At 47.2% G+C, this 20,570-nt stretch overlaps 1 protein-coding gene across 6 annotated transcripts in view; it reads left to right on the forward strand.

Moving 5' to 3' along the window:
* The window catches only part of ITPR2 (inositol 1,4,5-trisphosphate receptor type 2), a 317,011-nt gene that overhangs the window by 223,149 nt on the left and 73,292 nt on the right, over positions 1-20,570 (forward strand). For 4 of the 6 annotated variants that reach the window (XM_075602849.1, XM_075602844.1, XM_075602846.1 and 1 more), the window contains 7 exons: positions 9,257-9,365; positions 9,712-9,899; positions 11,799-11,979; positions 13,424-13,680; positions 16,549-16,749; positions 18,491-18,601; positions 20,298-20,393. In XM_075602849.1, coding sequence (XP_075458964.1) covers positions 9,257-9,365; positions 9,712-9,899; positions 11,799-11,979; positions 13,424-13,680; positions 16,549-16,749; positions 18,491-18,601; positions 20,298-20,393 — 1,143 coding nt within the window. The remainder of the gene's footprint in view (positions 1-9,256; positions 9,366-9,711; positions 9,900-11,798; positions 11,980-13,423; positions 13,681-16,548; positions 16,750-18,490; positions 18,602-20,297; positions 20,394-20,570) is intronic. The other 2 variants (XM_075602845.1, XM_075602848.1) reach the window with 1 other exon arrangement.

Raw genomic sequence — 20,570 nt, forward strand, 5'->3', positions numbered from 1 at the left:
AACCCTCTCTAATAGCACATCTGAGATCTGATGCATTGTAAGGAACCCCAACCCTCTCTAATAGCACGTATGAGATCAGATGCATTGTAAGGAACCCCAACCCTCTCTAATAGAGCGTCTGTGATCAGATGCATTGTAAGAAACCCCAACTCTCTCTAATAGCGCTTCTGTGATCAGATGCATTGTAAAGAACCCCAACCCTCTCTAATAGCGCGTCTGAGATCAGATGCATGGTAAATTCTTCTGTATTTGGTACAATTTTCAAATGACCTTAACATTGCATGGAAACCCTTTAGGGGTACACGGGGAACCCCAGTTGGAAAATATCACTATGTCATGGGATCTGGCACTCCATTTGTTCAACAAAATATGGAAAAACTAGCGATGTGAACATGAACATCCTACTGTAGTGTTGTAAATAAACATTTAAAAATTTAAATAGGCTAGTTGCTGTCATTTAACCTCGGTTTAATATTTCTTACTGAAATGCTTTGCTGTCGGGGTCTATTACAGTAGGTTACAGTCAGTCTGTATCTGAAAAATACTCTGCTCAACAGAACTGAGATATAGTTATATAGTTATATAGTTATAGACTGAGATATAGTCCTCCCCGCAGACAAACACTCGACCTGTTTTTGTAGCACCGGTAATATTCACAATATTTTCTGTTTCTGTGTTTATTGCTTTTCCACAAGTTGTCTTTATTTTTGTGAAATCATGGTTCCTAAAAAACAACAAAAAAACACACATCATCGATGCATTTATTTGATGTTTTCACCCACAATACGGGGCTTTTTTGTGCTGCTGCACTCCTGCAATATCTCTCGGTATTATATAAGCTTTTCAAGCATCCTCATTTTCCAGCATAGCACGTGATGGCTTTACAGTCTGTCCATTAAATGCATATTATATAATTTCCAATAAAGAAGTGCTTACTATTGATGATGGCACCTTGTGTTTTTATTAAACATTTTTTGGGGAAGGGTTACACCTATTGCTCACGCCACCAATATTCACATTGGCTGATTCTGTTTTCCATGATTATGAAGCAGAGCGCGTGTGTCTGATTGCACCCAAAAAGCCATCTTAGAAAAGGTTCATCAACCTTCCTTGTGATTGTCAACGTTGAATGATGATTGGTGATTGCCTTTACTGAAATGCCATGTGCTTATTCTTAGAACTATTTCGCAGGATAACCTAGCAACAACGGGGTTAATAACCCCAATATGGAAAATCTCCCAATCATGGCAATACAACCCAAAACGAAGACTTTAAATGTGGATTTGTGTGTGTGTGTGCGTGTTGAATTATGCTTCCCAGAAAAAGGCAGCGTTTGTTTTAGTAAATTGTAAATTCTTTTCAAGGTAGCACTTTAACAAAGCAGTCATTTTATAGTGAAGCACTTCGGGAAAAGCAGCCGCAGCGATAAATCCTGGTTTTTTTTCCTGCACTTTTCCACGACCGGAGTCAAACTTTTGCTTCAGTTGAGATGTTGCAAACGGGCAGAATTATTCAACTCTGCTCATTATAATTAACATATTTCATTTTCATCAATTTAATCTGCGATATTCTTCTCTGATTTTAGGTAAGCAACCCAGGGAAAAGGTGTGAATATACAGTAGATTTTTAGGTTATGGACCAGACCTCCATATATACCAGGGGCGGGCAACTCCAGTCCTCAAGGGCCTCCAACAGGTCAGGTTTTCAGGATATCCCTGCTTCAGCACAGGTGGTTCAATCAGTGACTCAGTTGAAGACAGAGCCACCGATTTCGCCACCTGTGCCAAAGCAGAGATGTCCTGAAAACCTGACCTGTTGGAGGCCCTTGAGGACTGGAGTTGCCCACCCCTGGTATATACCAGCACATCCCCTCTTAGGGCCTTGTTCCCTATATGGAAAGGAATGGGACTCAAATCTTCTCCTGCACAGGGAAGCAGTTTTCCAGCATATTGAATATGGAGCTACAGGATCTACTACAGGGGTGCGTAAACTTTTGGAGCTGCGCCCCCCTGCCTGCTCGCGCCCCCCCTTACCTTTTTTGCTGGCGTCGAATGACACCGCGGGGGTCACGTGACATGATGTCGCATGACACGCGGCAGCATTTGATGCTACGTTGCCATGGCGACAGACATCACGTCACACGACCCCGCTGCGTCGTTTGACGCCGCGTCACACCAAGCCTCTGAATCTCAGTAAATTGAGTTACAGAGGCCTCGCGCGGTCCCCCGGCATTTAAAATAAATGCCTTGGGGAAGAGCGCAGGGTGTCTCTGCAACCGCTGCGCCCCCCCAGAATAATCTCGCACCCCCCAGTTTGCCTACCCCTTATCTACTACATACACGTCTGTTTTATGCATGCATAAAGCGATTATTACCTCACATGAATGTAGTATGGAAGTAGGTGATGGACGGTCAGTAGTATACATAATTACTTGTATAAACTTGTATTTAGGTATATACTAGCTGAGAGACCCGGCGTTGCCCGGGATGTAAATGCATAATGGGTCGTATTATTTATAAATCGTGGAACAATAGATGACTATTTGTTGTAAAGGTTTCATAATAATGTTGAAAAGAAAGATGGAAGAAAATGTAATACGATGTTGTATAAAAATGGTTTATTGTAAACACACCACAGTACAATGTATATTTTGGTGACATAAGTGATGTGAAAATGTGAGGCGTGTGTCTTCCTAGGGTGTGAGGCGGCGGATGGGTGTTCAGTACGGGTGGCGCGTGGGTAGTGAGTGCTGGCTGTGGGTTGGGGTCCTGCTAGGGTGTGAGGCGGCGGGTGTGTGGCGAGTGCGGGTGACAGCTGGTCAGTGATATTGTTGCGTAGGGGCAGGATGCGGCAGGTGTGTGTCGAGTGTGTGGGTTGTCTGTTGAATGCGTGCGGCGGGTGGGGGGAGGTGGGAGGTGGTGTGAAGGGGGAGGAGGTGGGAAGGGGAAGGGGGGGTGGAGGCGGTGGGAAGGGGGGGTGGAGGCGGTGGGAAGGGGGGGGAGAGGCGGTGGGAAGGGGGGGGGGAGAGGCGGTGGGAAGGGGGGGGGGAGGCGGTGGGAAGGGGGGGGGAGGCGGTGGGAAGGGGGGGGGGGCGGTGGGAAGGGGGGGGGGCGGTGGGAAGGGGGGGCTGAGGCGGTGGGAAGGGGGGGGAGGCGGTGGGAGGGAGGGGGAGGCGGTGGGAAGGGGGGGGAGGCGGTGGGAAGGGGGGGGGGAGGCGGTGGGAAGCGGGGGGGAGGCGGTGGGAAGGGGGGGGGAGGCGGTGGGAAGGGGGGGGGAGGCGGTGGGAAGGGGGGGGGAGGCGGTGGGAAGGGGGGGAGGCGGTGGGAAGGGGGGGGGGAGGCGGTGGGAAGGGGGGGGAGGCGGTGGGAAGGGGGGGGGAGGCGGTGGGAAGGGGGGGGGAGGCGGTGGGAAGGGGGGGGGAGGCGGTGGGAAGGGGGGGGGAGGCGGTGGGAAGGGGGGGAGGCGGTGGGAAGGGGGGGGAGGCGGTGGGAAGGGGGGGTGGAGGGGAGGTGAAGGGGGGTGGAGGGGAGGTGAAGGGGGGTGGAGGGGAGGTGAAGGGGGGGTGGAGGGGAGCTGAAGGGGGTGTGGAGGGGAGGTGAAGGTGGTGTGGAGGGGAGGTGAAGGGGGGGATGTAGAGGAGGTGGAGGGGAGGTGAAGGGGGGGATGTAGAGGAGGTGGAGGGGGGATGGCGGGGAGGTGAAGGGGGGGGGGGGTGGCGGGGAGGTGAAGGGGGGGGGGGTGGCAGGGAGGTGAAGGGGGGGGGGTGGCGGGGAGGTGAAGGGGGGGGGTGGCGGGGAGGTGAAGGGGGGGTGGCGGGGAGGTGAAGGGGGGGGGGGTGGCGGGGAGGTGAAGGGGGGGGGGTGGCGGGGAGGTGAAGGGGGTGTGGAGTGGAGGTGAAGGGGGGGTGGAGTGGAGGTGAAGGGTAGGTGAGGGGGGGTGAAGGGGGGGTGGAGGGGAGGTGGAGGGGAGGTGAAGGAGGGGGCGGGGCGGGGAGGTGAAGGAGGGGGGGTGGCGGGGAGGTGAAGGGGGGTGGAGGGGAGGTGAAGGGGGGTGGAGGGGAGGTGAAGGGGGGTGGAGGGGAGGTGAAGGGGAAGTGGAGGGGAGGTGAAGGGGGGGGTGGAGGGGAGGTGAAGGGGGGGGGTGGAGGGGAGGTGAAGGGGGGGTGGAGGGGGGTGGAGGGGAGGTGAAGGGGGGTGGAGGGGAGGTGAAGGGGGGTGGAGGGGAGGTGAAGGGGAGGTGAAGGGGGGTGGAGGGGAGGTGAAGGGGGGTGGAGGGGAGGTGAAGGAGGGTGGAGGGGAGGTGAAGGGGATGTGGAAGGGAGGGGAAGTGGAGTGAGGGGAGGTGAAGGGGGGTGAGGGGAGGTGAGGGGTGGGTGAGGGGAGGTGAGGGGTGGGTGAGGGGAGGTGAGGGGTGGGTGAGGGGAGGTGAGGGGTGGGTGAGGGGAGGTGAGGGGTGGGTGAGGGGAGGTGAGGGGTGGGTGAGGGGAGGTGAGGGTGAGGGGAGGTGAAGGCCGCTCACTCACCCGTCCGGCAGGTCCCACGTGGATCTGAGGCGGGAGGCAGCGTGTTGTGGCCGCTCCCCCGCTGTGTCCCGGGCGCTCTCTCGTTCCGCTTCCCCGCTGACTGTAGCGGTGCCGGGGGGGGGGGGGTATCGGGGAGACACTGACACTGGAGGGGAGGTGAAGGGCGGGGGGTGTAGGGGAGGTGAAGGGGGGGGGGGGGTGGAGGGGAGGTGAAGCGGGGTGGAGGGGAGGTGAAGGAGGGTGGAGGGGAGGTGAAGGGGGAGGGGAGGTGAAGGGGATGTGGAAGGGAGGGGAAGTTGAGTGAGGTGAGGGGTGGGTGAGGGGAGGTGAAGGGGGTGAGGGGAGGTGAAGGGGGGGTGGAAGTGAGGGGAAGTGGAGTGAAGGGGGGTGAGGGGAAGTGGAGTGAAGGGGGGTGAGGGGAGGTGAAGGCCGCTCACTCACCCGTCCGGCAGGTCCCACGTGGATCTGAGGCGGGAGGCAGCGTGTTGTGGCCGCTCCCCCGCTGTGTCCCGGGCGCTCGCTCCCCCGCTGACTGTAGCGGCGCCGGGGGGGGGGGGACGGGACTGAAAGCGCGGGAAACAGGGAGGCTTCCGGCCGCCGCCGCGAGTGAGGCCGCCGCCATCTTGGGCACTCAGTGCCGCGAGGCAGGCTGCCTGGCCACTGGCTGTTCCCCCGCCGGGGAGGGGGGTGAGTTGTGAGCGCCGGGGAGGGGGGGGCATGTATATGTGTGGGGGGGGAGAGGTGGGAGATATAGAGGGGGGGTCTCGCATGGCCGCTGACACTGGGTGGGGGGGCGCTGAATCGGTAATAATAGTGTGTGTCCCGCTGACTGTAGCGGCGCCGGGGGGGGGGGGGGGAGCGGGGTGAAAGCGCGGGAGACACGGGGAGAGGAGGAGGTGCGCGCGGGTCACGATGTTCAGGGAGGTGTGTGTGTGTGTGTGTGTGTGTGACTGTGTGTGTGACTGTGACTGTGTGTGTGTGTGTGTGTGTGTGTGTGTGTGTGTGTGTGTGTGTGTGTGTGTGTGTGTGTGTGACACTGTGTGTGACACCGTGTGTGACACTGTGTGTGTGACACTGTGTGTGTGGTGACACTGTGTGTGTGTGTGTGGGTGTGTTTTTTTTGGCCCGTCACTCCGCCTCAGGCCAATGAGAGGTGTGCGGGGGCGGGCGGCCCAAGGGACCAATGAGATTTCCCCTAGGGACACCGGACATCCAGGCAGGCAAACATACAGTGCTTTCACTAATATAGTATAAGATTGTTTGTGTGGACGAATTCCCTCGCGTGGTTTAATACGTACTGTATGTTAAACGGTAACGGGGTTCGGTTAATCTGGGGGTACATATGTAGTAATCTTTGCTGTATTCGGCGATTGCGGCCCGCGAGTATTAACGGAGCGGGGAGTCCCATTGAACGGGATGTTCCCCACCCGCAGCGCCATCACGGCAGTCACCTCCCACGGCGCCACGTTGTTCCTGAGGTTGTCGCGACGCCGGTAACAGTAAGGCCAGCTACGTCTCGGAGTGGAGATTAGAAGCCATATCAGGTTTTGGGATTATTTTTAAGCATGAAATACACCGTTTAAAAATCAAGGACAAAGGAATAAACCACAGACGTGGAAACAGACATCCGATGGCACAGTATTGTGCAGAAATCTTAAAGAAAAGAGACTTACTGGGGCACTTCCCCTTTATATAGGCTGCGTGCTGTCCGTTAGCCTCTGTGTAATATTCCATGCTGAATTGCTTTGTTCTGAGGGTCTGATACAGGAGCGGCCAACTCCAGTCCTCAAGGGCCACCAACAGGTCAGGTTTTCAGGATATCCCTGCTTCAGCACAGGTGGCTCAGTCGAAGACTGTGCCACTGATTGAGCCACTTGTGCTGAAGCAGGGATATCCCCAATGCCTGTCCTGTTGGTGGCCCTTGGGGACTGGTGTTGGCCACCCCATGTCTAATAGGTTAGGGATTTTGTTTATTGTACACCAGTCTTTATCTGAAAATACTCTGCTCCACAGAACTGAGAGACTATGGGGGGGGGGAAGGGTAGGAGGGGGTTCTACCTGTGTCTGTAATATTCACAGTATTTCCTGTTTGATTCTGCATTGACTGCCTCACCACAAGGTTTTCCGTGTCTTCTTATTTTGTGTTTCTGCGCCTGATCTTTCCCACGTCTGGTCGCTGGGGAACACCAGAGTGCGTTGTGAATCCAGAAATGGAATTTCCACTGATGTTTGTAATGTCTGGCTCCCACCCCTAAACCCGTGTGCGGTATCCATGGTAACGGTGTGTCCTACATGCTGCGCTCCGGTGAGTCAGCCCACACAGGTCACCATGAGGCCTACACGGCCTGCAGCTCGTTCCGTTTATTATGCTCCTACAGGGCCCGCCGGTCAGATAGAACAGGCGCAGTCTAGGAGCTCGCCAATTAATACCTACAATGTTTTATTGTCATTTATTCCAAATGACGTAACAAAGCCCCTTTTATTGCATCGCTGAATTGTGACACAGAGACAGGAATTAGAGCTGCAGACTGTATATTGGGATGTTAAACTAGTATTTCATTTTCAGGGGTCATGTTTCAGCCTAATATAAGGCTACGCCCATAGCGGGGGAAGCCATGCGGACGCTCCGCACTGAGCCCCGGCATCCTCAATGAGGATGTCTTTAGGGGAATTTTCAGCCGACGGCAGAGCCTGTTTCTCAGCGCGCTGTCGGCTGAAAACCTCCAATCACAGCAAAGCAGCGTCAACGTCACGGCGCCGTGACGTTGACGTCGGTGCATCGTGGGCTATTGGCCCAGCGACGTCACTGCCCCGCCTCCCGATCGTGCACGCTGGCTCGCCTGCCAGTCCATGGGATCGCTCCTGACCGGGCAGGCGAGCCTCAGCGTCAGCGCGGATCAGCGCGGGCTGAGGCTCTATGGACGCAGCCTAAGTCTGCGTTTCATAGTACATCGCTACCTGCTTCATTTCCACGTGTTCTCCAGCTTGCTTCAGTTGGTGGGTCACAATGCTTCAAATATTCCTGCACACGTCTAAACATTATACACAGAAAACATGTTCCTGCTTTACTCTCCCAGACTCCTTCCTTATAGCGCAGGCGTACGCACACACATCTGGGTGTCAGCGGCATGGCATTTCAGGTCACCCATCGGTCCGTCGTCAGATGCAAGAACGCCGGTGGCTGATTGGTAGTGTGCTTTTGCTATAGTAATAAAGGGTTAAGGGAGGCACATGCGTTTTCATTGCACCCGAATACAGGCGGTCCTCGGTATCCGACGGGCCGCTTTCCGTCGAACGCCTTATCCGACGTCACATAATGCAGAGCGCTGGACACCTGATCCGATGTCGGACCCGCTTATCTGACGGTCACTGCCGCCAATTAACATGGACCCGCAATCCGACGGCGGTTTGCGAGACGTATTACGTCGGATAAGCGAGGACAGACTGTACAACATTTTCTTTCTTTTTCTCTTCATCAATATATTTAAATAGATGCGGTTTTTTTTAAATATATATATTACGTCTGTTTCTATGCCTTTAGCACCCACCATCAAATCATATACAGGCATACCCCGGTTTAAGGACACTCACTTTAAGTACACTCGCGAGTAAGGACATAGCTCCCAATAGGCAAATGGCAGCTCACGCATGCGCCTGTCAGCACGTCCTGAACAGCAATACCGGCTCCCTACCTGTTCCGAAGCTGTGCGCAAGCGGGGAGACTATAGAGCCTGTTACAAATGCGTTATTTACTTCAGTTATGCACGTATATGACGATTGCAGTACAGTACATGCATCGATAAGTGGGGAAAAGGTAGTGCTTCACTTTAAGTACATTTTAGCTTTACATACATGCTCCGGTCCCATTGCGTACGTTAATGCGGGGTATGCCTGTATATTTGTCTCAAAAGGAGAGCTACTGGGTGTGACCAAATGTACACAACAAAAGACAAAGAGACCCAATGCTACATCCAATGTGACAAAAAATATATAGTTACATACTGTACTTAACATCTTTTTAACTTACCTGTGGGGATGTCTCACAAGTACTGTAACAACCATTGTGCTTTCTCAGAGAATCGAAAAATACATCATTTTTAATATGGCTGGGAATTGCCATGTATTAAATGGGTTTGTAACTATTTATTGTTTTATTAGTTGGCTAGTTGGCAAAGCTCTCATGCCAGGAGGTCATTATCCGCTCCTAAGCCCACCAATGATTACATGTCATGATATGTGTCCTTCCAGTGCAGGAAGAGAGTACGTTAGTGGGGGTTGGGTTTAGACTTATCCCTGGAAACAAGATGGTACCTCAGAGGGACTTCGATTTAAATAAGTGTGAAATGATGATGGAGGCAGATTTTTTTCAGTGTGTATATACTGTACTTTGATTGATCTTAACAAGCAGTAACGGCAATGTGAACCATATGAATATTATAAAGAAATAATAATGGTAGGAAAGTAGAATTACAAAGCCTAGTTTACAACTCTTCCAGGAACCTTGTGACTCTCAATTGGCTGCTGAAGTGAGGCTGACCACGGCAGCCATTTTGTGCCCAGCCAAGTATACTTGTGCAGTGGAATAAAGGCCAAATATCTCGGCAACCAGGGAGTCCCTGAAGGCCGGCGAACCCGTGAATCAGTTTCGGGGACCAGCTAGTTCAGTTAATAAAAACATTTTAAACAAGTGTTAAACAGAAAGCAGGTGTTACATGTTCTGTTATTCTTTCCAAGGGGGCCACTTTAAGGAAAATACTTTTGAACCGATATTTCAAGAGTTACCACGGAGCCTCTGTGAACGGGCCGCTGTCTGGGAGCTATAGCAAAGCAGGACCAACAGGAGGTAAATGTTAAATATGTGTTAAACTCTCTCTCTGGTACACTACAGAAACAATAAGTTGCACTTTTTTGAAGCCTTTTTTTGTCAAAATAACGTAACTATTATTTAGTTGACAAAAATCAGCATGTTGACTGTACTGTATGTTAATGTTATCAGCTGTTCCACCATTCCAACTGTGAACTGTAACATTATAAGCGGTTTGACATTATTGCTGCATATTAAGTAAACAGTTGGTTGATTAATGAAATATTAACATTCAGCTCATTATTAACACTTTCTCTGCCAACCGATATACAATGGCTAATTATGAAGAGCACGTCATTCTAAAATCTGTGCTTTAATTTCTCAGTAGGCTTTTCTGGGCAGGATTTTGATAAGTCTGGCGTATCCATGACAGATATTCAGTGTCTTCTGGACAAAGAAGGTGCATCAGAGCTGGTCATAGATGTTATAGTAAGCACGAAAAATGACCGGATATTCTCCGAGGGCATCTTGCTTGGGATTGCGTTACTTGAAGGTGGAAACACACAAATACAGGTAAGGAGATTTATAAACTATGGAAAAACAACAGAAACTTTTTGAGACCGTGATTGAAGTGTCCCACCAATGTAAATGCAATTTCTAGTAATCCACTCTGGAACACTGTATTATTTGTGTTCTCAATCAGCAGTAAGTGATATCCAGTGAAAAATGGCACATTTCAAATTAAATATCCTATTTTTATGAGTTATCAAACAAACCCCTTTGCCCTTAGATAGATCTGCAACAGATTGGGGAGCACAGGGTTAATCATATCAGTCTTGGTTATCTTAACCCTTTGAGAAGGGTCGTTGTACCTGAGGGCAATGGCTCCTCTGGCACAGTGCGGTCAAGGGACCGCGGCGGCTATATTCCAGGAAACAAGAGGAGGAGTCCTCCATTTCACTACTGGACAGATTGCATCCTGCGCTCCCGACGCGATCAAAGCAGGAAAAAACATACCTCGTTCCTGAAATACTTAGGCTGCGGTCTGTGGCAGATGCAGGAGATTGCGACGGGGGGTGGCGTGGTGGGGGTTTTGCAGGGGCGGGGCCATGACCTCACGTGGCTGGTTCGCCCCCATTGGCTGAACCGCCGGCGGTGGCGTGGCCACCCCTCCGTCGCAAGTTGTCAATACAATTTTGATGTCTTTTCAAAAACTGGTCGTAGAGCGCGGCTGCCAAATGCGTGCCAAGGTACGTAGTGGGCCCAGCCCCATTGAGGGGCGGTACTTGTTTGCGCAGCGTGCGCTGTAGAACGTACTAGGGACATAGCCTTACCAGTAAAGTTACCGGGTCTAAATCTGCCTCGGGAAGTGGCTGGCAAACCTCTGCCCAATAGTAAGCTGCTACATCATCGGTTGGATGACAATTTAAAGCCTCCTTAAAAACCAGGAAGTCATACTGGTAACTTCACCAGTAAGTTTCTAGGGGACTAGGGCATCCCTGTAGCGGTTCAGGTCTGGTGGACACCCGGTTCCAATCCAATCCACAAAATGAAGGTTACTTAAAGTGGATTGTTCATTTAATTAGATGGAATCCTTCATAATTTTTTTTACTATAATGAGATTTTTGGATTAATGAAGAGATTTTGAATTAAAGGGAATGAGTGTGCCCATTTTATTCCACTAACCTTTGACGTTTTCTTTTCTTGCATTTCTTGAGCTGTGTTGTAATAGGTTTCTATTCTAAAATACTATTCCGGAGTTTAGTGTAGTGTGATTCTAACAAAGCCCGCTGCCCTATAAAGCTTGAACCTTATGAAACCATTCGCAGATAACAATTAAGATGTTTTCTGTCATGAGTTTGCTTATGCTGGTCTTTAGGAAGGCTGTTCATTTAAGATTGAATTTCTAAAATAATACGCAATAGTTAGACGTTTTGTATGGGTTTTTTTAAGTTGGGTTCTTCATGATCATATTGTGTTATACGAGGAATGTCAATCCTATCAGCGCTGCGGTCCTGGAGAACTTTTTCTGCCAGTCTCACTGATTTGAAATCCATCTCAATGGGGTTTAGAAGAAGATAGCATAGACTTCCATAGAATTCCACTTAAAAAACAAAGAAGTTTTCCATTAAAATGCCAATTCTGGGTCCAGAACCCCTAAATCTCACTAATTTTAGTCCTTGGAGGTTGTCAACTCTGAATATTGTACAACAGATTTTTGAAACTAGCAATGGTGAGTTCTGAGTGCACAGCTCTGGCATCCACGCCACTTGAAAGTCTTTTAATAGTAAATAGTGGGGAGGTAGATGCCAAGATTTCAACGACCGCTCTAAATGATGCAAAGGAAAGTCCCGCTTGTGTAGGATGGAAACTGTTACCAGCCAATGTATCTTCAAAGCTTGATACAAGTTATGACTCTTGCTTGGGTAACGCATTCAGTCTCTACATTATTATTATTTTATTTTTTTGCAGAATTCATTTCATAAGCAACTGAACGAGCAGAAAAAGTCAGAGAAATTCTTTAAGGTTCTTTATGACCGCATGACAGCGGCCCAGCAAGAGATCAGAGCGACAGTAACCGTCAATACTATAGATTTGGGCACCAAGAAGAAAGATGATGATTATGATTCAGTTACCATTCCTAAAAAGAGAGGTACAGTAACGATACCCAAATAACAATAGTTACAACTACCCAATATGCAAACATTTACTCCATAATCTTTATTGCGTCTGGTTGGATCAGTCTCTATGTCTGTGACATACACATGTTGGGTATCCAGGAGGCTCTGGAAGTAACAGTACCTCATAGGGCCAAAAGTGACCTAATGGTGGTAGACCATTTAGGCTCAGATCCAGAAATGGGTGCTAACTTGTAGCATGCATTTACTCCCATTCATATGATCGGGAGTAAAGGTGTGCTAAAGCTTGGCACCCTTTTCTGAATCTGGGCCTATATTTATTGGGGAAAAACAGTGAAAGCAATTTAATTTTCTCCGTTCATAAATCTGGCGCAGGATTTTTGCACCATTTTTGCTCCAGATTTGCAGCTGCGTGACTTTGGTGAATAGTACCTTTAATGTCTCCACAGAAGCAAAATACTTTGGTATATTTTGCAATGCTTACCTAATCTCTTTTGTAATACAACTGTTTAGAAACAGTTGTATTTAAAGGTACATTGTTAATCCAGACAGTTCCATTGTTTGTTTATATATATTTTTTAAACACTTCATCCCCTGACTATAATTAGGAATATTGTTGTAGACTATGATTTAATAAATTGGAATGTGTTATACAGTATTTTGGGGGTACCGCTTCTTCTAATGCCCCACGCCATTGTTTCAATGTGCTAATTCACAGAATATATTCTTACCAAGTAAACAAAACAGACTTAACTTTTGAGCAAATGATCAGAAAACATAGTAGAAAGAAAGTAGTGTTTTTATTTCTTTTACGATATTGATCCCTGACTTCCCCCTCTTCCCGGAGGCTGTTCCATTCATTACTTTTCTGTGAAGAAGAAACCCCCCATATTCCTGTAGAGCATTGATTCTCAAACCGTTGTCCCTGGACCACCCGTGGTCCCCAAAGAGTTAAGTGGTGCTTCCAGAAACCTTTCAAACTTCGCTTCAGGCAGCTTTCTCCCAAAGTCTGGGAATTTTCAGATACAAATCAAGTTATCTATAATTATATATATAAATGTATTGAGGAACAGACCCAAGCCAAGCACAGTGGTCCTCTAAGTCAGGGGTGCTCAACTCCAGTCCTCAAGCCCTCCTTCCCCCCTCCCCCCCTCTCCCTCCCCAACTGGTCAGGTTTTCAGGATATCTCTGTTTCGGCACAGGTGACTCAACCAGAGGCTCTGATTGAGTCACCTGTGCTGAAGCCGGGACTGATTGAGCCACCTGTGCTGATGCAGGGATATCCTGAAAACCTGACCTGTTGGAGGGGGCCTGAGGACTGGAGTTGAGCCCCCCCTGCGCTAAGTGATTATTGATATGGACGTGGTCCACGGTATGGTCACGTGCTGTGTCACTTGTTCCATTACATATGTCATACTTCATATTCGTATTTCATAATCATTGTCTCTTCTTTCCCAGGCCGAGAGTCTCAGTTGCACCTGAGAGAGGGTATGACGGGGCAGTTAGCCGACGCATCTTCTGCAACATCCAAGGCTTACTGTGTGTATCGGAGTAAGATCGACCCAGACATGGACCTTATGGGCTCCGGAGGCGACGGCGGGGGAGGCGAAGAGAAGACCCCCGAGGAAGCCGTTATGAGCCCCCTTATAACGATCATGCTGCCAATACTGAGGTTTCTCCAGCTGCTGTGCGAGAACCATAACCGAGAACTCCAGGTACCACAGCCAGTGAAACCAGAGAGGAGTGTCCAAATATAGAAACGCTTCCAATCTTCACGGTTCCAGGTCCCCGGTTTTTATTACGACTGGATACCACGTAACATGACAACAAGGAATCCATTATTTTTTATTTGTTTTTCAGTTATCAGGGGTGGGGTGGGGGGTACAGAACAAAGAAGGGGTTGGGAACAAAAAAAAACAACCACCATAATTAAATTGATAATACATTACAGAAATAATAATAACAGTATAAATAATATTTAACAATAACAGTAATGGACAATATATGTGGAAGGAAGGGGGGAGGCAAGAGACATTCGTGGTAGCAGTCCAAATAATTTCTCAGACTGTTGTTAGACTTTGGTTTGTAACCCACAAGCAATTTTTAAGGACTCTGATTTGTCCATTCGCAACAAATAATATATGACAACGTATCAAAGTCTTCATAAAATTAAATGGTAAAAGGTCGGGAGAGGAACAATATAACCAACACAATGAATCCATTACTACCAACATTTTGAGGACTGGGGCCCTTTTTGTGTTCCTGGGGCACCGGTGCTACAGAAACACCGCAATCGCCCTGTTCAATAAACAGAAGTGTAGACAACGCGCCAGCATGTCAGATGCTCACGTGATAACCCGTCTGGTTTCCCGTGCCAACCTGCCAGTCGCATACAAATGGAAATGTGGGAGTAAAGAAAACGGCAGTGTTACCAGAATTCGGATTGATCCGTATTTTATTAAGCGGCTGTGCACGGACACTTAATAAAGTCCAGATCAATCCAAATTGTGGTAACATTGCTCTGTGGCAGCCGTTTTCTGTACAGCCTGTTCAATAAACACCAATAAAGCAGCTTCGGTCACAAAAAATAATAATTCAGAGCTTTTTCCCCAAATATATTTAAAGTTTTCGCCTAATTCAATAAAAATAAGTTCTGCATTTTTTTTTTGCCATAATAAAACCGGGCAACTAACTGTATATCAATATAGCAGAGATTCAAATGAGTGATACAATAAAACTAGGAGTGATATCAATAAGTAAGTATAGATAAAGGATAAAGTAACTGTTGTCTAAATTTAGCATAGGTTGAACTTGATGGACGTACGTCTTTTTTCAACCTCATCTACTATGTAACTATGTAACTATGTAACTATGTAAAACAGCAATACGTAATAACAGCCAGATTTCAAACAAGTGATAATCTGGGATAAACCAATCATATTTCTCTTTTTTGGAAGAAAGATCCCACAGCCGACATAAAATATCTCATGCACACTCACTCTCACACTCTCTCACACTCACTCTCATTCCATCTCTTTCCCCCTCATTCAAAGGTTAACACACACAACTAAATAGCTAAATTTTTGTGGCAACACACTGTGGGATTTGCCTCGTTCGCACGTGTTTCGCGTCTCTTTAGGCTGCCGCGCGGGTCTTTCAGCTTCTGTCAGTTGTGTCTCATTTTTGTTTCAACTTTTTCACTTTGGGCATTTTCATCATTTGTTCACTTTTAACAGCTTCTACTATTTTTAAACGTATTTCCGGCTAAGGGAACCTGCCAAATTAAAGGATACTGATAATTGAACAGTTCACATAATGATTAGTGCTCTGCGTGGCAGTACTGAATACTGGAGGAATACTCCATTTTGAGAATACTACGCGTTTCGCTGCCTCTTCACCCTTTATTTATTTCTTAGATAGAAGAGGGTTTGCCCTCTTTGTATGCAATTTGTTGAGGAACAAAAAACCTCCCATCCTGCAGTGCACTCTCCGGAGTTTATTGTAATTACAATGCAGGAAAAACATAAAAATAAAGGGATTATGTGCTGTAGGGGTCACATCTGATGCGGTAACGTGCAAAATCATGGGAGGAGGGTATTAGATTGCTGGCAATGTATATCGATGTACAGAGAGGCTGGGATCCCAATTTAGAGGTCATTTAGTGAAAGAAAAAGTACCAGCCCTGTTAGTGATGCTGGAGGTAAAGGGTGAGCCCCACTTTCATCCCTTAAACCATGGGTTCTCAACTCCAGTCTTCAAGACACCCCCCCCCCCCCCCCCACCCCAACAGGTCAGGTTTTAAGGATATCCCTGCTTGAGCGCAGGTGGCTCGATTGAGCTATCTGTACTGAAGCAGACTCTTTGGGCCACTGATGAAGCCGCCTGTGCTGAAGCAAGGATATCCATAAAACCTGACATGTTGGGGGGGTCTTGAGAACTGGAGTTGAGAGCCCCTGCCTTAAACAACTGTAGAAAACAATATAAAGCCCCTAGCACTGGCATAGATCGCATCTAGCTGCAACAGTTTGATGTCGGATGCTGGACTTTGATACCTCGTTCTACGTGTATCTGCATCAAATACTCCCTGAGAGTTTGATGAATATGTTTTATTGTTTGGTTGGAGGAAAATGTCTCCTTGCTGAAAATGAACATGCTGCACTATATAGTGATGCTGAGTATCTGTACGTCGCTTCAGCGCATTCTCCTGTCCCGGATTACGGAGTAGCCCCTTCCATTATTTGCCATGTTGCTTTTGTGAAGGCTCCACCTTTAACCCTTTATAATATTGAGCAGGTGAATCCTTCCCCCACAATTAATATTTGTTTTATAATCCCTAGTGGGAGTTAGAGGATATTAAGAGCAGGGCCTGAAATATCAGGGGTTTTGTTGTTGTTTGTTTTTTTATATATCACCTCCCTTATTTATAGTTGGGTAACTATTGTGTTGCAATTACAAGATTCAACACTCACTAATAATCGATTAATATTCATTCCTAATATGTTATATCTATAACTGGTAATGATTTTTTTTTTTTATATATATATATATATATATATATATATATATATATATTTTCTTTTCAGAACTTTCTCAGGAATCAAAATAACAAAACAAATTATAATTTAGTATGTGAGACGCTTCAGTTTTTGGACTGTATTTGTGGGAGTACCACGGGTGGACTGGGTCTGCTGGGGCTTTACATCAACGAGAGGAACGTGGCTTTGGTAAACCAAACACTGGAGAGCTTGACAGAATATTGCCAGGGCCCCTGTCACGAGAACCAGGTAATGATGAGAAATGTTCTGTTCAGTCTATTTCCATGAACTTTTACAGATAGAAATGAACACTGTGTAATTATTTTGTGCTGGTAACAGTGAAACAATGTAATAGTTGCATTTGTCATCACTACGGTTACCTTACAATTTAAAAGCGACAAGAATAGTAGCACCAAACGTGAAGCGGCAATCCCTCCTGGGAGATTAAAATATGTTTTTTTGTATAATTGATTTTTTATTTTTTTTTACATTATTGGAGTCAAAGGGTCTACCAGAGCTGAACCTCACTGGGGAAATAAAATGGCCGTCAAATCTGACGATATCCGCAGACCAATAGGATGCTGCAACAACATTTATTGTGGTTTCCCATTGGACGATGCTGGCGGCCATGTGATTTCACCATGCGAAACGCCTGCATCGAAAACAGTGTGTGTCTCGGGAACCGGGAGGTCCTGAAGGTGAAGCGTTTCAGCACCAGAGACAGCACCGGTCTCAATTACAGGCAGTCCTCGTTTTACAAACGAATGGCTTATCCAACGCTATGCAATGCATACCTATGTTCATTTTTGCAACGCCAAAACGGCTTATCCATTGCTCTTACGACGCTTTGCAAAGTTGTTTATGTGATTATATTATACTATATTAGGCCGAGTCCATAGAAGGACAGGCCGTGCTGAGGCGTGCGGACGCTCAGCGCTGAGCCCCTGCATCCTCAACGTTGACGTCAGTGCGTCGCGGGCGATTGACCCAGCGACGTCACTGCCCCGCCTCCCGCAGTCTCCCCCCACCTCTGATCGCGAACGCTGGCTCGCCTGTATGTGCATGGAATCGCACAGCTTCTGCAGGCGAGCCTCAGCGTCAGCGCGGTGCAGCACGGCTCCCCCCCTCTATGGCCCGGGCCTTATACTGTATAATATATTATATTTTTATATTATATTATATATTATGTTATATTATATATATATAATACAGTATATACACTATATAATTTATGTGTGTGCTGCATATCTTATTGTCTGCGTAAAATATTTGGTGTATTTTAGTGTTAAAAATGCCTTCAGGAACGGAACCTTTCATTTAAACAGTGTTCCTATGGGAAAACGTGTTTCGCTTTACAACGTTTCGCTATCCAACGCCATTTTGAGTAACGCATTGTGTCGGATAACCGAGGACCGCCTGTATGTAAAATAAAATAAAAAATAAAACTCCATTGAGGGAAAGGGGTTGAATGATCCAGAAAATGCCGCAGCAGCACCAAGCAGCAGGAACACGTAAATTTCTTATTAATGGCAGCTGATTTATGTTGGGAGCAGATCAAGGAGAAAGGCAGTGAGGTGAGAATGTGGAGTTAAATGTGGATGAGCGGGGTGTGAAGGAAGAGAGCCAGTAGATCAGGGGGGGCCAACTCCAGTCCCCGAGGGCCACCAACAGGTCAGGTTTTCAGGATATCCCTGCTTCAGTGCAGGTGGCTCAGTCGAAGACTGATTGAGCCGCCTGTGCTGAAGCAGAGTGATTGAGCCACCTGTGCTGAAGCAGGGATATCCTGAAAACCTGACCTGTTGGTGGTCCTTAATGATCGGTGTGGGCCACCCCATCATTAGATGTACAAGTACATGTCTATAACATAGACAGATGGACTTATAATAATGTGTTTTTTTTTTTTAAATATTAAAATGTCACTGCCACTTATTTTAAAGACGCGTAAGATATTCGGGAAACCTAAAGCACTGCACTCTTGTTTGTTCTGCAGACCTGTATTGCTACTCATGAATCCAATGGAATAGATATAATTATAGCCTTAATTCTGAATGACATCAACCCCCTTGGCAAATATCGCATGGACTTGGTTCTACAGCTGAAGGTACAGTGCATCTGTACCACGCAGATCTGCATGGAATGTATTCAAGCGTTTCTTATTGGAGTTGTTTCCGAAACAGAACTGCAGAGAACGTACAGTGAATCTTATTTTAGATGTTGGTCTTTTACATGGCAGTCAGTTAAATAATATGTTTTACAAATAATTGAAAGATGCAACATTAATAAGCATATTAACATGTTTTTCACAAAAGTACCTTTTTAGTTCTAGAACATGTGATTTTACATAACTTGGGTAATTATTGTGTTACCTGCAAATATAAAATTATATGATGGGGTGATGTGCAGGATGGGGTGATGTGCAGGAGGGGGTGATGTGCAGGAGGAGCGATGTGCAGGAGGGGGAGATGTGCAGGGGGCGCGATGTGCAGGGGGGCGCGATGTGCAGGGGGGTGCGCATACGTCACGCACACACACACACACTGTCAAACACACACGCACACAGAGTCACACGCAGTCACATGCACGCACACACACACATGAGGAATTCACGCTTAGTGCAAATAGCAAATACAGGGGATGTGTGCCGAACACGCGCGTTCTAAGTCAAATTTATTTGCGTTTTGTCAATTAAATTGTATTTTGATTTTTAATTAAAACATCACAAACACAAATACAATTTCTGTGACAAAAGTCAAAGAAGTTTCACTTACTATGCGCGTGCACCGCACACACAGCTTTTTTTTTATATGTATAAGGGCAAAAAAAGAGGTCAGGCGCTCCAAAATGCAAATTGACAAATCACCAGAAAATCTACTCGCCACCTAGTACCAAACGTGTGCTGCTTGGGCCAATATTTACTCGCCCGGGGGTTAAATCCACTCGCCCCGGGCGAGCAAATGTATAGGTTTCTCGAACACTGTATATATATATATATATATACAGTATATATATATATACATTCAGAGGGAGACATAACCTCACAACATGCTAAAATGTGTTTGCACACCTGTGAGCATGTGACCTGCATACGAGACGTGATCCTTAATTTGAGTGACAAATGCAGTTCTGTCCCTTGCTACTTTGTAGACCTCAAGTGTTGGGCCTCATTGCATTCGTCTCCTTGAATGAATCACAAATATCTTGACGTTATTATTCAGAGTTGGTGTCGGGTCCAGGATCCCATATTGCGTATCTTTTGAACAGTAGGGTTAGTCACACCCCTTGGCACTCTGCAGAACCCTTCCAGGAATGCTTTAGAAAGTGTCCTGCTTACCTGGGTGTCAGAAGACCCACAATTCAATCCCATCTCTGGCCAAACAAATGCCCTTATCGCTAGATTCTATCAGTCCCGTGCAACACATATTTCACTTCTAGTGGTCCGTTAGTGAGACCCTCACCCCCAATTAAGCCCTCTTTGTAGGTCAGCACAGACACAGGGAGGGTCTTGACCTGTCATTAACACATTAACCCCTGAAGCACCAGATTGATTACAATACTTAATATCTCATGGTATTTTCATGGCGTGTCTATAAATAACTCTTTCATTTCCCAGTTTAAGGCTGTAAATACAGTTTAATGCAGCAGGGTACATTTTAAGTCCATGTGTAGGAATTTCAGAAACTTAAACCTTAAATGCCCCACGTGCTAACTTGAGGGACTGTACACAGAATCATTTCCTTTGTGTAATGTGCACGTACAGTAAGGTATTGGATCACATTTGCACTATTTTGTATTTCCAGAACAATGCCTCCAAGCTTTTACTCGCCATCATGGAAAGTCGACACGACAGTGAGAATGCAGAAAGGATCTTGTATAACATGAGACCGGGAGAACTGGTAAGGGGCTCTTCTTCCAGGTACACGTGCGTTTCATTGATTATTACTGTCAAATCCAATACCAAGTGGTGGGATACAGTCTGACACAAGAGAATAAGATAGCTTGCTTTAGGTCAGGGGTGGGCAACCAAAAGGTCAGGTTTGTAAGGATATCCCTGCTTCAGCACAGATGGCTCA

Source organism: Ascaphus truei, chromosome 5 (assembly GCF_040206685.1).
Source record: "Ascaphus truei isolate aAscTru1 chromosome 5, aAscTru1.hap1, whole genome shotgun sequence".
Classification (NCBI taxonomy): domain Eukaryota; kingdom Metazoa; phylum Chordata; class Amphibia; order Anura; family Ascaphidae; genus Ascaphus; species Ascaphus truei.